An 18,068-nucleotide genomic window follows, 5' to 3' on the forward strand; every position below is an offset into this window, starting at 1 on the left:
AATCACAGCATTAGGATAGATGATAAAAAGCTGGGCTCTGCACACACAAAGGAGCACAGAGGCACTCCAACCCAGCCCCAGGACTGACACCCATCCACAGAGTCAATAGGAGAGGTTCTCCTGAGCATCCTACAGACCAGAACATTTTCTGCCTATAGGGGTATGATACTTATTATGGGATACATGGGCAGACAGCAGACTAAAGTTCACATCTGATAGGAAGGCATGCCAACATGAAGCTGCTCTGGCACTTTGTTCAGCCTTGTTTCACATCTTTCTTCTTTACATATCCATTCACAATGGTCAAGATGTAACATACGTACTGAATTCTTCCTGAATATAGGCAGCAGCCAGCACTTGCCACCAAGGACCTTCTTCATTAGCACTCACAGGAGAGTGGAAGAATGTCCTCCAGGGCCGACTCCAGACGAACCAGGCTCCCCCAGCACCTTAGAAGCAGCAGAGATTTCCTGCCAGGTGTATGTATTCAGTCTGTTTTCCTTAGTATCAACAAACAGCAGCTTAGATAGTAAAGACATCAACACCAAATCATTGTAAACGCTTGTCTTCCCCACACTTTCCCATCTGAGAAGAGCAAAACCCTTAAGTAGATGTCACTTAGTGTGTTATTTGTGTCCTTATATTAGGGAGACCCTAACTGGACACGTATTCAAGCCAGACACTGCCTCTCAGCTGCCAAACAGAGGGGAAAGATCACTGAATCTGCAGGCTAAACGTCTCACTAAACCAACCACATATCCAGATCAGAACCACGCAATACCCTTCCCTTCATCAGAGGTGCAGAACAGCTCTCTCGCCCAATGACAAAGAGATTTGCCCTTGCTGTTTGGAGAACTGCCTTGCTCAGCTACACCACGTCCTTCACTTGGCAAGCAGCACTCTCCCCAAGGAGCTAGCCAGGAGCCCTGCTGTGCCATTACCAGATGTGTCACTACAGCAGGACTCTCAAAATGCTCCTTTCTTAGCTACCTGTAAAACAAAATTTGACTCCCATTGGAAGCATGTAAAGAATAGTACCACCTTGTCTCAATTTGGGATTTAACACGGACCTGTCACCAATAGCCAAAGACAATTAAAAAGGTTGTGAGGGAGTTACAGTGAATATTCATGAACACTTCTTCCTTCCCCTTGCTTAGCCACATTTTGTGAGCCAGAAGAACTGCTGGATGTCCCCTTATCTCTACAGTCCCTTGTGTTATTTACTGTGCAGCATCACAATAAAAGGTAATGGTTTTATGGTAATGCTGTTGCATGATCCACTCTTGCATAAAGCCAGTAGCACAGAGGTCAGCTTATTTACTTCTATGCCTATCTCCATAGCCCACCGCATGTATTTGTAGATAAAATGATACTTACTTTCTCCATGTGGTTCCCAGCTCTAGCAAAAGAAAGGAAATTATCCATGCACACACCTAATAGCCATGCAACACTCATTTTTAAAAGGGTCAGAGGCTGCAATGTCCAACAAAGCCTTGCTTGAGTAGAAATTTGATTTAATGGGTTTCTGTAAATTACAATCTCTGACATGATGTCTAAATTCTACCTTTAAAAGTTGGAGAACTGTATTTTCTAGGTTAAGCAGTGGAATAGGCTCCCCAGGGAGGTGGCTGAGTCACCATCCCTGGATGTGCATAAAAACCGTTTGGATGTGGTGCTCAGGGACATGATTTAGCAGAGGGCTGTTTGGGTCGTGTGGTTGGGTTGTGGTTGGACTCGATGATCTTTAAGGTCTTTTCCAACCTGAGCAATTCTATGATTCTATGATTCTAATGTAGAAGAGTTTAATGAAACCAAGACTAAGTCATACTCAGCATTTTCAAAGGGCTCACCTATGTCAGTAAGAGGACAAATACAAATCAAGAAGCTTTCACTTCTCTGCCTTATTAATTAAAAGAAACTTTACAGCACCACAGCTGGGTGTATAGCAGGACGCTACACACAGAAATATCAATGTATTTAAGTCTTCCTGTCCTCGAGTAGTTCTCAGAAAGCCTTGGGAAGTTCTTGTTGCTCATTTTCCAGACTGGTTTCCCAGAGGTTCAGCTGAGTATTCCCCCAGTTGGACACTGATCAAGCACTGCTGACATGCAGAGCTTACATCTGTCACTGAGCAGGATACAGTCACTCATTTGAGCTCAGAACATACAGCATACTGCATGGGTGAATGTCTCTTGCCTTATTACATCTCTTAGGAAGAGATATTACTGCATAGCCTTTAAAATAAACGTAGATCCCTCAGCAACACTTCCACGTTGCCCAGAATCACAGCAAAGGTTGAAAGTTCTCGATTTACAATTCCCTTTGCAGGTGCATGCAACAGATATAACTCACACAGTTTGCACAGGAATCTAAAATATCTTTGTTCTTTGCTCAACAAAGAGAACAAAGGTATAAGAAATGCTAGAATTCAGACGTGCTGATTCAGCACTCAGGGATGTTTCACAAGATGCAAGGCTTCTCTTCTGAACTCTGGAACCTCTAATCACTTCTCATTAATTTTCCTACATCATTCATTCCACTGCTTAATTCCTCTGATGCAAAGAAAGACATCAGCTTCTCACAGATCATTTTATTCCACTGAACATCTCCAGGTTTGGTACTTCTTGGTGAACATCTGATTTCTTCCTTTAATTCCTGGTATTCTCCTATCTTACCAACACTTCTCCCTAACGTTTAACAGCTCAGACACTTTCCTGTTACAACAAGGACTCCAGATTTCAGTGTCTGTAACGTTCAATAAATCAGCTTTGGGTGTCTCACAGTAAGACAGAGGAAGGAGTCTCTTTCAGCTTCCACCCATACCCCTGACACTATGACTATTTAACTGCATTATGATTTATAAGTTTAACAACAATTAATTACACAGAGTTCAGGAAAGACTTAAGAGCGAGGACCATTATCTACTGAAGCATCTCACAGTACAGTGCTTCATACAGAGAGCTTCAAGGGGAATTCATAGATTTTGGACAGAGAGAAAAAAACCTTTAGAGCAGCTGAGACAACAAGCAGCTTTCAGAGATGATGAATATCTACAGGTGCCATCGATCTTGCTGGAAATTAAATGCTTTTCTCCACTGGAAATCAGCAGCTTGGTAACAGCCCAAGTAGAGTCAAACCTGGAAACAGAAGCTGCAGTTTCCAGGCTAAGTTTCTATGCTAGCTTTTATCACCTCCATCATCATACTTGGATGACCTCATTCTGTGAGCACTGCTCAGTACTTCAGAACCGCCAACACTTAACATTTGTTCATTTAATCTCATCAGGTGAATTCTTGGAATTGATTACAGGAACATCTCTGCTCCAAATAAATTCTCAGACTTAACGGTTTCTCAGAAAAGGTTTCTCAGAAAAGAGCAGGCAAACAGTCTTGCAGTATTGGAGCACAAATCAGAGTGCACAGATATATATATATATACACATATATATATATATATATATATATACATATTATACAAGTCATGACTTCAAGCACAATCTCATGATTTGGTGAAGGGTTTCAACTAAAGCTTTTTTACACGCTGCAGACAGCAGGACTGCTGCCCAGCTATGCAATCTTTGTTCTGGCAGAAGATGTCACGTTGCCATTTGCATTCAATTTTGATCTCTCCCAGACTTCTCGTATCTCTCTGAATTCTGGGTTTTGGCTAAGAGCACTAGACATAAGAGCTATGAGCCACGGCACTGTTCTGTGCTGCATTTCCCAAATGCAAATGCACTCAGATGAGGGCCTGTGACACAAACATATCCTTACATGGGGAGGAAAACCTCTTAGTTGAGAGTTCGAATAAAAACAAAAAACAAAAACAGTGTACTGCACAACTCAGAGTGGTAAAGGTTTTGAATTTTCTCTTTCTTTTGGCTCAGTGACTTCACCTTCTTTCCCTTCTCACCTTCTCTTACACAACTTGCAGCTGGCAGCTACTCAAAATATAACATGAAATATAAACTGAGGCTTAGGAACCAGATGGAGACTTCACAGAAATAACTTTAAAGGGAAGCAAGGGGAAAAGAAGCCAATGCCTCTACGTCCATTACAGAGATTTCTAAGCAGGCAGTTACGTGAGAAGGCAGCCTGTACTTCTGGTGGGAACACCCACACCGCCTGCTATCCTATGTATGTTTTTCCACCACTTCTTATTCACTGTCATACGCTGGTTTAAACGCCACAGTCCAATGTTTGTTCTCCAGCCCAGACAAGAAGATTCACACAGGATGACAGCACTGCAAGTGCAGCTCTCCAGAAACAAAGCACTGCTGTTTGAAGTGCAGTGGTTAATTGTTTCAGCCACACCACGTAGCTGAATGTGCCCTGAGAACTGCCTCTTTACAGACTGCAGCCATTTATGGACTGACTGCCTGGATTGAGGTTTCCTGATTTCAAGAACATATCTGAAGCACAATAGCGTTTTGAATAGGGATCTGATTTGTTACAGCCAAGTATCTGCAAACCTCAGCAGAATAATAATTAAGAAAGAATACAGAGCCATTCCTGTGGCGGTAGAGCACCTCTGAGGGCAAAAACCTCAGGGCATGCTATAGCAAAGAGGGGAAAATATCCAATCTGTAAGTAGATACTAGAGAGGGGGAAGAAAGAGATGTATGAAGTACATTTACATGGGATTAACCATGAATTGCTACAAACCACAGGAAAAAAGACAAGTGGTTTGGATTTCAGTACCATGCAAAATCTGGCATAGTATTTACACACTTAGAATGCACGCCCTGCCTCATGGACAGCAGCAAAGATCTTTCAGTCTGTCTGCATGGAGTCTCTTAGCCAGCCCTGTTCATTCTGAACTGATCCAGCAATAATCTGCACAAGTATGCATGGGATCTGTATCATCAGTCACATGGCACCTCCTCTTGGCCCTTGGCAAGGACTGGCAGCAGACTCTTGCGATTCCCAGTTCTGCAAAACAGCACTGAAATGGATTTAAGACAGCCAGGATCTTAAATCACACAAGCAAAGCACTAACCACGTGAGGCAGCCTCGGAAACGCCTCTGAAGGTCTTCATGTAACACTGTAGGTATGAAGTACGAGAGAGAACAGTTTCTCCCTGTTAGGAACAAACTAGTTTGTATATGTTGGGCAGCCTGCAACAAGGCATTGAGACATCCAGGCTGGATGTGGCTCTGGGCAGCCTGGAACGGTGGTTGGAGACACTGTACATAGCAGGGGGGTTGAAATTAGATGATCATTGCACTCCTTTCAAACCCAGGCCTTTCTGTGATTCTACAAAGATTCCTCCAAGCAATTTGAAGAGAAGGTGGTCACACTCCTCATCCTCAGCTTTCTGTGGGTACTAATGCTTATTACAGAGATCAGTTGTGAACTTTCACAGAGCTCTGAGGTCACAAATACCCTGATGACGGCTTTGGGTCGGCCCATCTGTTGGTCTTCAGTCGCTGAAGCACAGGAAAAGGCACATGACAATTTAGTGATAAAATTGCCAACACTAAGATGAAAGAAAGGACAGGATCAATTCAATTTGAGACTCATGAGGAATAAAAGCCTCTTACTGTCTTGAACTGGCCAATTTCCATCACATAAAGTGCAACTTCTTAGGATCCAGCTGGCACCCTCTCCAAGGCTCTCTCCATTCTAGGCTACAGACACAACCCTGGGCTTCGCATCGGGTAGATTTACTTCACTCACTGACTTCAACAGAGCTGCACCTGTTTTTGCACGCTGAAGCCCTTCTGTTGCCTTAGGAATAAGAAAGTGATTGAGGTTTGCATCGAATCAGCATTCTCCAGCTATTTATTCCCTCTGTCTGCAGAACATCCACCCTTGACCCTTCAGGTTTACAAGCAAAGACTGGGAATTTTTGTGGCAGTTCTTGTTAAAATTTGGCAATGCATCACTTACGCATCGACAGTTAGGCTAGATGATCTTGTAGGTCCTTTCCAACCTTGTGATTCTATGATTCCATAGTCTAATCCCACTGACAAAACAGACAAGATGCGATTATTTCAGAGATGAACTGATTTTGTCTCCTCATTTACCGTGTTATTTTTATTAGAAGATTACATCAGTAACTTTTCTATTAAATTCTATCCAAATCTCCCGCATGAATCTGCAACTTTAAGGTTTTCCAGTACTAAACTTATTACAAATTACCATCTAATAGTCAGCCATAAGACAATATGTCATATAAAATGCTACCCAAATACTGATGCAAGAAGCCTTACTTAATGCTGTGAGATGGGAGAATGCTAGCATAGACACAATTTTAGCCTGTGAGGCACAGCAATTCTAGTAGACCTGTTCAAGATTACACCATGATAGTCACTGTTACAGATACAGAACAGTTACAGCTGTATACATCTACAGGTATGGAGAGGGAGAATGATGACATATTAGGAGAGGACCATTAGATTATGGTTTCTCCCTAAGCCAGAGTCAGCAGGGGATTGTTTGACTGATTGCAGTATGACGGCTGTAAAAAGAGGTTAGCATAATATCACAAAAGTGAGAAAACATCAACAACATTTATGCAGGAAATTATTTACTCTTCTTTCATTGTCTGTGTTTTTAAGGTAGCTGGTTTAAATAACAGCTTCCTCTGCGTTTGATCCTACAAGAAAGACTGTTTCCGTATATAGGACAGTAGAGCATGTTACCATGGAAATTATTATGATCTACTTAAATTCAACAAATCCAGCCTTGTGGAATATATTCTCCTGAGTACCTCACTTTAATTATTAATGTTCTTTTTAAATAGCAACATCTTTCTGTTTTGACTGAAATCTTTATAAGCAGAATGAAAACAATAAACCTGGAAAGTAGAATCCTCTGTCCAGCTGCAAAACAGATGCAATTATGCCAGGGAAGATGCAAACTGCCCCCCGCCTGCCCTGCCAACATGCTTCAGCTCAGACCTAAATGGATCACTTGAAGTGACACATTTCAGTGTCTGTATCTGCTATGCCCCTGGCCCCTCTTATTTTTTTTCTTTTTGCAGCAAAAATACAATTAAAATAGTGGGTTCTGTTTGTTGGTGTGTGCTTTTTGCAAAAGCGTGTGTTCAGCAGTACCTAACCACTGACCATCAATTCATTTCCACACAGCCACCTCCTGTGCTTGTTCCCTAGCCACGCATGCCCTGCAGACCCATTCAATCTTTTCCCACAGAGTGTATCACCCAACTCAACGCCTTTCAGCCTCAGCGCAGCTCCAGCATCCATCTTCCTCCTGCAAGTGTCACCGTGAATTCTGCAGATAGATTTGAGGAGCCAGATGGTGTTATTCATGATGACTTAACACTGAGGATCAGACAAGCCAATTCTTGTGGGTCACATAATAGGGGATGGCTCACAAGTCTAAGTTTAGATACGCACAGACACAATCCAGCTCTTGAGTTTCCCACACTGCCCTCCTGGTTTCTCTCCTCTGTCATTGCTTGAGCTCTGCTACATGATGGGCCAGACTACACAAAACACCCCAGAGCACTTCTGAACTCTTGATTATTTGACTTGGAAAAGTTCTGCTCAAAATCCATATTTACATCGCTCACAAATTCTCCCTTCAGAACATGAGGCAAGAAGTTTTTGGCTGTCTCTAAAGATACTTATTTAGAGCCTGGAAACAAGGAATACAGTTAACAAGCTCAACTGAGCTCAGTGAAAGGAAGCAACAGTATGAACTCAACAGAACAGAAGCATTTCTGGGGCAGGAGCTGCAACTGTTCATTGATGCTGATAGCACTGAATTGCTCGGTAGATCTGAAGGCAGGCTACACATGTTGCCTTGGCATCCCTGGGACCAGTCCAAAAAGCACAAAACTCCAGACATGAGGAGCATTCTTCCTAGCTCTTCACAAATAGGTTTCTCAGTGCTGGTTTTGTTGTCCCACAAAATCTGCTGCTTCACAGAGTGAAAATTTACCATTGGAGAGAAGGAGGAAAGCCCAAATGCAGCCTGATTCATTGGTTGATTCATTCCTTCTTTGGAATTGCTGTTTAGCAGTAATTAGCACATTAACAGGAAGGGCTGCAGCAAGTAAATAGGCAGCATTTGGAGAAACACTGGAGAAGCATGACATGAGGCCAGTGCTGTCAGCTGTCCTTCTGTTACTCTTAGTCTTTAACTTGACATCAAACCCTCTGCCTCCATATAAATGTGTCTCTTCTGAAAAGTAATGCTTACTCTTCTTCTCTTTTTACTGTACCACCTTTCCTTCAGTACCATCACTGCCTCTCTCTGACTATATATCAGCTTTTGCCAGTCTATCACCTTTATCACCTATATAAAATTTGAATCCTTGTCTCCCCTTGATAAATTCCACCGAATGTGTTTACAAGAAATAAGGAGCTAAGGAGAAATGCCTGCTCTGTGATGCCTGTCAGTATGAGAGAGTCGCTTTGTGTGCAAAGCTTGAGAAAGCACCACTAATTTCTCTGGTTCTGGCATGCTGCTCCAGGTCCAGAGTGCCTCCCTGGGTCCTTCCTGCAGAATAAGCAGAGCACCCTGTTATCTCAGTCCTTTTCTTAGGTGGCACACAAACCACAGACAGAAAAGATGCACCTTTTGTTTTGTTGTTTCTTCTAATTCACTTTCTTTCACCACCTGTTTTGCCTGTATTTCACCGATTTAAATTAAGAGCTCCTTAGAACAAAAATCTACTCTTATTCTATGTATGTGAAATGCAAACATAGACCATGAACACTATACCAGTAACAGTGTCAGAAAGAGGTGCACAGGACCTTAAATGACTCATCAGGAAGGCAGAGTTGCATTTATTCATATTTATCTTTAAGTTATTTATCTTTATAATGCTACAGAACTTAGGAAAACCAGGCAGGGACAAAATCTCATCGCATAGGGTGCTGTACAGTGAAAAACACTAAATTAAAGTTCTCATCCCAAAGAGTTTACAATCTAAATAGCACATGAGTGACAAGAAAAGGATGCGAATTAAGTGACATTTTGCCAGGTATTTTGCTTGTGAAGGCTTTGTTCACTCAGACTCTTCCCTCCACTGAGCCATTCCACCTCAACAAGAACCATCTGAAACCTGCTGAGTAGCCCTCACTTTTTGTTACAGTCAAACACAGCCAAGCAAAAAGAAACCTAGACTCGGACCCGTTATCCAGGGAGGACATGGAAGAACTTGTGACATATAATGGGTCGACAGCAACCCAAACTGACCAATTCTTCTGCATTGCTCTCGATTCTTCACCTACCTTTATGATCAGCCTGAAAGTTCCCAACATACTGCCTCTGCCTGCTGAAAGCATGGAAGCAGAAAGGCAAATGCACTCTTACTACCCAGAAGTAGGAGGTGTGATCACACACACTTCTTTGTCTTCTCTGTACTGAGTGTTTCCTCTTGACCTAACAGCTCTTTATTTGATGCATTATCTTTAATGGAAGCTTCTGTGAGATGGCTGTCTCCCTCCATTAACTGCAGTAACAGCATGGAGGAGCTTTTCTTCAACCTTATCTAATCACTGGACCAGCTGATCCTTTGCAAGAAATATACAGCTCATTTTATACCCACTATTGCTTAAGGATAGATGATGCATGAGTAGCATGGATTGGTAAAATGTCCAAATACGAATATTTTACAAAACTGTAAGTCAGTGATTATGATTGCAAAACTTATAATTAAGGAATACAGTAAAAAAAAATAATTAAATCAATTTAAAATTTAATTAAATCAGCATAACTGATAATTGTTTGCAAGTGGGTTTCTGTGGTAGAGTTGCTGTCTTTTCATGGACTGACAGCCACATGTAGACCACAGGCTGAGTAACTGGGATCTGAATCTCCTTCCTAAGACTAAGCAACATCTTGTAAGTACTGAAATGCCCAACCTTACAGGCAGTTTGGCTGTCTGTAACACTGATAGCAGCACTGAGGATCTGGAAGGCAATGCACCATTATTCAGAACATTTAAGCTCTTCGCTGTTTAACTGTTTTGGATAGCACCTAAGTCTGTACTTTTGTTCCATCCCCCTACATCCATCCCAAATTCTTAAAACAAAGCCCAAACCCAACGGCCAACTCTCACTAATACACTGCTCAAAAACCAATCTGATGACACAAGATTAAATTCATGTATGGAAGTACATTAATAGAGTGACATTGAGTGGATCCCCTAAAAGGAAAGTACTGCATTAAGGCAGCTGCAAAGGTCAAGCCCCTTAGTTATTTCCACAACTTCTAGTCTGGTAAACACCCTCCCTTACCAAACCAGGACTGGTAACATCTGCGTTGTACGGTTGTACATTCAGGAAAGCCTTCCCCACTGGGGCTAAGAGCATTTCCACCACATCTGTGCTCGTGCAGGGAATACGTGGGTCACAGTTGACAAAGCAGCAGGCAGCGTTATCCCCTGCAGTGATCCTCACGCTCACATTTCACATGAAGGGCAAAGCAAATGTCGCACCTGCGCTGGATGCTCCTCTGTCAGTTACTGTCACCAACAGGTTCTGTCTCCTCAGCAAAGCCACAGTGGCACATCAGGCTGGAAGCCACCAGGACCAGGGAATCTTTGTGTGAGAGATCAGCAGTGCAAGATATGTTTCCAAGAGATTACACCACCTTATGGTACAGGTAACCATTCTTGGTAAATTCCGCTTGCACTGCAGGTGGTTCACCCTTCCCACTTCCCAGTACATGAAAGAGAGGACCACAGAAGCTCATCCCACAGCCTCAGGAGAGTGCCAGGAGCACGCGAGGCCTACTGCTGGATATTGTTTTGTTCAGACCTACCTACTTAAGAGTGTTCAGACCTAACCTACCTAAGGCTGAGTGAACTGGGTCTGTTCAGCCTTGGGAAGAGAAGACTGAGTGGGGACTTGATCCAGGTCTATAAATATCTAAGGTGTGGGGGGCAGAATGGCGAGGCCAGACTGTTTTCAGTGGTGAGTGGAGACAGGACAAGGGGAAATGGCTGGAAACTGCAGCATAGGAAGTTCCGCACAAACATGCGCAAGAACTTCTTTACAGTGAGGTGACGGAGCACTGGAACAGGCTGCCCAGGGAGGTGGTGGAGTCTCCTTCTCTGGAGATGTTCAAGACCTGCCTGGATGCCTACCTGTGCGACCTGCTGTAGGGAACCTGCTTTGGCAGGGGGGTTGGACTCGATGATCTCTGGAGGTCCCTTCCAACACCTACAATTCTGTGATTCTGTGATACTTCCAGCCAGCAGCCAGATGAAAGGATGCTTCTCATAGATTCCCAAATCCCTGTTACTTCCCCACAGAGCTGGGAATTCCCAGGGAACGTATCTGAGGCTGCCACAAACAATTTCATAAACATTTGCAACGAGCTTTTAATGGCAGGAACTCAAATCCGTGAGCCACACTGTCATCTCTGCTATCGATGACCTGTCTGATCTAACCTCATTTCTACTGACATCTCCTTCCTTGGCGATGTGTTCCACACTGAAAGGCTTTCAAGAGGCAATGGGACATGCCAAGCTTCCAGAAACTTGCCCTTTTGTTCTTTATTATCCCCCATCTGTATTGGAAAAGCATTTCCATGTTAATACAGTGGGCTTAATTTATATATTCCACTTTTAATTTTAAAATATTTTTAGACAACAGCCTAAAGTATAGGAAGTCTCTAATCACCTACAATTGCTGTAGCCAGATTGGACTCTGATAATGAAAACATTATCCCAAGCCCTTCTGCTAGAGTGTTCCCTACCACCTGAAGTGAAAAGAACCTCCTTTGCAATTATCGGCAGTAAGCTGGAGATGGGAGGACATGCCGCTGCTCCCTTCTAGTCAGTCCCAAGGAAGACAAATTCAGCACAGTTCACTTCACTTCACAGCTGAGGAAACTGAAATACAGACGTGCCAGGATGTCCTTTGAGATGTACTCAGAGATGATGAATAAATAAGGGTTGGTAATTAACTCATGATGAGGTCCCATTCCAGTTACTGTCAGAAACAAAGCAACAAAGACTCCAAGATGCAACAGTCACAACTACGGTGATTCCAGACATCCCTTGGTGAAAAAGTCAGCTGCCTGACTGCATGTGGAAGGGGCAGATTGCTCACTGGCCTCCTTCAGCATCATTTTGGAAATAGAAGTCGCCAGGACAGAAGCAGTAATGATCAAATCACAGGCATGACTGTTTGAAACTGCCACAGTGCTCTGCTGAGGGAATGCATGTCCCAGCCCCAAATGTAAAAATGCACTGAATCACATACCCACTAATTAAAGACGACCGAGCACAGATAAGCAACAGGGGTAATAAAGGTGACAAAGCATTCAAGAGCCAAAGCAAGGGTTTGCTCTTGGTTTTAGAGCCCTTACTATTAGCTGAGTCATATTGGTAAATCCCACATAGACCTAAAAGCAGAAAGCAAGATTCACAAAATGATTAAATCACACCATGACACTTTCCCTCATAGTCCTTATCAGCTAACAAGATTCGAAGGGGAGGGAGAGAGGAAGGAGGAAAGCTGAATAGGCATGAAAAAGAAAAAAGCCTAAACCAGGTGGCCATTCTACTTAGAGCACAGCTATCTGTACTGATGGATGAGTTGACAATTCATAATCAGATGAGGAAATCAGATTACACAGTTTAGATCTTTGTAATGATCCTAATCTGTATATTGAGGAGTCAGCAGCCACACACCAGTTAACCTGAGCAGGTTCAGGTTGTGCTGTGCTATGCCACAGGTACAGTTTGGCCTTCTGGCCCACGATGTGCTGCACTAATCCCTTGGCTGCAGGATAAACTTTGCTGGCTAACTGTAACACAGCAGCCTGGAGGAAGCTCACAGCAGTCAGCAGCAGTTACACCACCTGCCTGTCCTTGTCGTCATATAAAATACAGCAACAAGTTCTCCTGTGTATATCCCTGTCATTTGTCAGTAGAAATGATTAACAGAATTGCCTTTTATTTTTTTAAGCAATCTCTATAGCTGCTCTGAAGACCAAAACATCAGGTCACCTCCCCCAGGGAGATCTGCATGGTGCTCTGCACCCAGCTAGAAGGGCTGGTCCACATCACACATCACCCAGCATCTGCAGGGACATAAGATTACCAACGTTCTCCACTCTTTCTTTACAATGCTAGCTCCAGTAAACTGCATCTTAAGCAATACTCTATGGCATTGTGATGTTGCTGGGATCATAACAAACCCACACCTTTCCGGTGCAGAGCATTCTTAAAGGACAGATTATATTAAGTGGTGGTGCAAAGATAGTGGTGATCAAGGCTAGCTTGTACAAGATTTCCTTATGTTACTGTTTTTTAATTATTACTATGACTAACATTTAAATAGCATGTTCAAATTATCATTTGCCATTGACATTCTAGCATAAGGAATAATTGGTACCACCCACTATACATGATTCCATTCTGTGACACGCTGCTCACACAAAGCGAAGGGAACGGGAAGGTCTGTATGCTCAGCTAATTACCTGAATGTGCTGCCCCTATCCTACCCCAGTCCACATGCCTAAGATGAAATCACCTGTATACGTGTGTGCCAATGCAAGCAAAATTACCATCTCTCGTTTGACATTCCTTGTTCTTGAAGATTATTTGGATTACACAATGATTATTATTTTAAAAGCAAAAGTCGGTCCAGAAGAAAGGAAAGAAAAGCAGCCTCAGACAATACATGCTACAGCTTGCACTGCTTTAAGAGATACTTGTAGTTATACCATTCAAATTAAATCTCTTCAATGCTAACATGCTTTCTTTGAATGAAGTGCAAACCCACCAATGCTAGCAACAACTGCAGCTGAATCCAGCTCATAAACCTCTGGGGGCTACATTCAACTCTAGAACCCTCCAAATCCTTCATATCCAACAGCCCCCCAACACCTTTATGATATATAGAGATAGCTAAGATCAAGTCGAGTTTTTCTTTTTATGTCTCATCTCAAAATGCAAGAAATGAGATCCTGAAAATGCCTTAATGGAACCACGCTGATGGTGCAACCTCATGGCACGTTTCTCACAGACAAAGAAAGTGACAGGCCTTTCCAGATCTTCCTCCACACCTTCAGAGCATGGGAGATGTTCTCCTGAGCTCCAAGCTCTATGTACAGAGAAAACCCCGAACAATCTGTGTGGTTCAGCACCGCAGCCTCCAGCAGCCACACTGCTCAGATGGCAGCGTGTGCCACAGCGGCCATCCCGCTGCCCCACCTTCGGCATCACCTCACCTCCTCACGCATTTTCCGAGCGTCATCCAAAACGCCTTTTCCTCCCGAATCTCTCTCCAGGAGGAGCAGCTGGGGCGAAAGATCTCGGCAGGTGGGGGAAGACATCTCCCTGTCACCCCGACAGCGTTTGCAGGGAATTTGTGCCCGCACCAGGGCGCGGAAGAGCCGGAGGACAGGGACACGGAGCCGCACGCTTCCCCTTCCAGGCTGGGGGTCCTCGGGGCCGCCCGATCTCGCTTACAAAGCCCCGTTCCCCCGGTGAAGCAGCGACCGCCGGGGCCGCGCTCCCCGTCACCTTGCCGTGACAGCTCCGCAGCGTTCCGCAACCCACCCGTAATATCCCCGCGCTGCGAATCGCCGGCGGCTACTCACACCACTAGCCTGGAGATGATCCATGACACCATGGCTCCGCTGGCTCTCCCGGCACGGAGGGCTCGCCCCCGTCTCCTCGCCCGCCGCCGGCCGCCGCCCGAGTGAGCGGGGCGGGCGGCTCGGCCATCCGGCCCCGCAGCCTCAGCGCAGCCTCACTGGCGGCACCGCCGGCAGCCAACGCGCAGCCGGCCTCGGCCGCGGAGATTGGGCAGAGCCCGGGGCCCCGCCGCCGCCCCCCGCGGGACTCGGGGCTGCGGGAGGAGGAGCCCGAGCCCCCGCCGCGTTGGTCCCGCCGGGCTGCCTCCGCCTCGCTGCCGGAGACGGGGAGCCCCGGTGCGAGGGCGGCGAGGGGCAGCCAGGGCGGGGTGCCCGGGCGACTTTCGGACGTCCCCGAGGAGAAGAACACCCCCGATCCAGCCTCTCTAGCTCCTATGCCAGCACAGAGGTGCAGAGGGAAGCCCCTGGGCTCCAGGTTGTGCCCCAGCCTTTGAGCCTATCCCCGTCCTCTGCACCTTTCCGTAGCGATTTATGGCTGTGGGTGAGAAGCTCTAAGTCCCCTCTGCTCCATGCTGAGCAGCCCCAGTTCCGTCAGCCTTTCCTTACAACCATCTCAGTGCTCTCCACCCTCGCAGGGTGTCCAGGTCTCTGTTGTACCGGGGATGCAGAACTGGACAAAGTACACAATACAAAGAAAACCCTACTGACTGCTCCTACCCCGCTAAAGCATGGTGCTGATGGGCACCTGGACACACAGCAAAAGACAGCTCTCCCCCCACACCTTAAAGTTAACAGGCACAGCTGGTAAACATTAGCCCAGCCGACAACCCATAACTGCCAGGTAACAGCCAGCACTCTCTCCTGTCAGTTACTTTTTATCAGGACATCTCACACAGCTGTGAAGCCCGATTTCCACAAGGAACGTCTGCCCACACACAGATCAAAAGATATTAGCTTAACCCAAATGATTGTACTGAACTGTTTCCTTCTGGCTCTGCTTTTCCCTTGCTACGCTGGCACAGTTTGTTTCAATTATAACCCGTTGTTCAGAAAGCACCTTCCACTGCTCTGCTTTTTTTCTTCTATCAGAAGGAACATCCCCGTGGGAATTCTTGATGCATTTTGCAGTCTTGTAGCGATCCTTGGATCTTGACACCATGAGAACAGCCCCAAGCTTCCTCTGGAGGATGCTTCACAGAGCAGTTGGCCTGGTGTCACACATTTGGGCTGGGGATGCAGCTACCACAGCTGCACTGCAGGATCCCTGCCTCCAAGCCCAACACATTGCTTTTTCCTAGGACAGTGAACCTGCACCAATCTTTCCCCATCATTCTGAGGGAGCACAGCTGGAAGTGACTGAAATTCCTTTGTACATCATGAGCAAACTGCAAGGAACTGTTCTAGGGAGAGAATGAACGTTTCAAACTGGAGGTAGCAGAGCTGGGAGCTGATCAGAGGTTTCATCAGCCCCAAATGCCACAGAAATTCTCACACCTCCATCCACCTCCACAGGGGGAAATCCATCACACAACATCCAGCCCTTACTTAACAGCTTCTCACAGCTCAGTGTCCTCCAAAATAGATATCTCACCTTGTATCATGGAGGCTCTTTCATCCTGATTCCCAGAAGATCTAGAATACCTTTAAAACATAAAGTGCAGGTATAGACAGGTTTAATATTCAGCATCTCCAAAAATGGTCTTCTAGATGGAGCTTCAAAGAGAGTTCAGCACCCACCTCCTCTACTCTCTGTAGTGGGTCTGTTCCTCCACCAGAGGGAACTTCCACCTCACTCTGGGACCTGGCCCAGGCTGCCACCTCCTTGTCCTCATCATTGGCTAACAGCATCATTTCCAGTACAACACTGATTACAGACAAGCTGTGAACCACAGTTGGGTGTTTGGGGCCAACAACAAACACTCTTGCCTCTGGGACTGCAACAGCATACAGCAGAAATATTGCTTCAGACAGCAGTTTTACTGCTGTGCAGGCATCACAAAGACAGCACTGGTTGGGCTGTTGCTATCAGTGAGTGTAAATTAGTCATCTTCTCCAGACAAGATTGTTCTCTGGAAGAAATCCCTTCTTTCCAGAAGAAGCCATTAGGCCACCAAGCCCAAACTCTAAGGCACTGAATCATTCTGTAGCTGACTTGCTTGTATGTTTTAGCTGAATAGGTTCTCAGAACCCTGTTATCAGAGATTTTTTTAAGTATTAGGATTATTTAGCATGAGATTTTAGACTGGATGTTGGCAGACACTCTGCAACATTGTCACAGTTAATGCTGTGATAACATCAAGTTTATGACACAGATCTCTGTGCACAAATATTTGTGGGGTCATCGCAGTGCAGAGAACTTGTCACTGAATGCCTGCCACAGATTTCAAGCATAGAAAAATAAGTCAACGAGATCATACAGGATCATAAAGAGATAGAACACGGGACAACACAAGCTGCAGCCAAACAACCTCATGTCTTCTTGGGTCCTTCCAGCCTCCTCCAGCTTACCATGTTCCCTACAACTCCAGCTCATCACTACCACTGCTTCCATTCTGTTTTGTGGGCAGAAATGGACAGAAAGGCTTAAAGATATTTTCTTCTGTTCCACAGCTTTCTCTGATTGGGGTAAACAGAGCACAGACTCCTCTTGTGCTGCCCATTTGGACACAGCTGACACAATTACTACCTGATAGCTGTTGACTGACAACAGGCCTCAAACAAATGCACACAGATGGGTAAAAAAGGTCTGCTGGTGGAAAACCAACTGAGCCTGTTGTCAGTGGGAATGCAGGGAACTTTATTTTAGTGGTTATTGGTAAACAGAGGGTAAAGGGGAGCAATTCAACTCTACTGAGTCATTAGTAGAAGGGTGACAATGCCCCCTATCTTCTCTTTATGGGCTCTGTCAGGATATCAGTCACAGCCCCGTGGCTGTACGCTGTGTATATCCCAAGCAACCTGGATTTGCTTGATTAAAGACTTTCCTTTGCTATTAAGTAGCATGACATAGTCTATAAAGAAATAATGAAGAGACACAAAAAGAGTTAAAGCTATAGGGACAGATATGAATTAATCTACACAGCCAGCTGAGCAGAGATGTCACTTGATGCTAATGGAACATTTTGGAGCAGCTTTAGCAGTAGAAGAAAGACAAGCAGTAAAAATCCTAGGCAGATTGAATGTTGAATGGTTTCATCTCTGTTAGCCAAATAAAATAACAAAACCGTTTTGTTCGGGTAGGGAGAGCCACCTAAAAACTACCCTAAAAACTATCACAGCCTGATCAGAAAACAGATGTTCTGCAAGACATCAAGAATCCCATGCATATATGCCCCTACAGATACATGCACCTGGCTTTTTGGACACCGATGATGGAGGATGATGGTGGAGATGTTTTCTTCTCAGTGTTCTCTTAGATTTACTTCCTGACACTTATGGACATGTAGAGCAAAATTCCAAGATGAATGCAGCTCCTCCATACAATGAAAAATGCCCATTTCTGAAAGCACAGCTTCACACTAACAGATATGGAC

The 18,068-nt window shown here is 44.8% G+C and overlaps 1 protein-coding gene across 1 annotated transcript in view; it reads right to left on the reverse strand.

The window, feature by feature from the left end:
* REEP1 (receptor accessory protein 1) overlaps nt 1-14,570 on the reverse strand; it is a gene marked incomplete at both ends in the record, with an annotated part of 58,458 nt that extends 43,888 nt beyond the window's left edge. Inside the window, one exon of the mRNA XM_079534209.1 lies at nt 14,539-14,570. Coding sequence (XP_079390335.1) covers nt 14,539-14,570 — 32 coding nt within the window. The remainder of the gene's footprint in view (nt 1-14,538) is intronic.
* Nucleotides 14,571-18,068: the final 3,498 nt, after the last annotated feature.

Source organism: Tetrao urogallus (genome assembly GCF_951394365.1).
Source record: "Tetrao urogallus genome assembly, chromosome: 4".
NCBI classification, from domain to species: Eukaryota; Metazoa; Chordata; class Aves; order Galliformes; family Phasianidae; genus Tetrao; species Tetrao urogallus.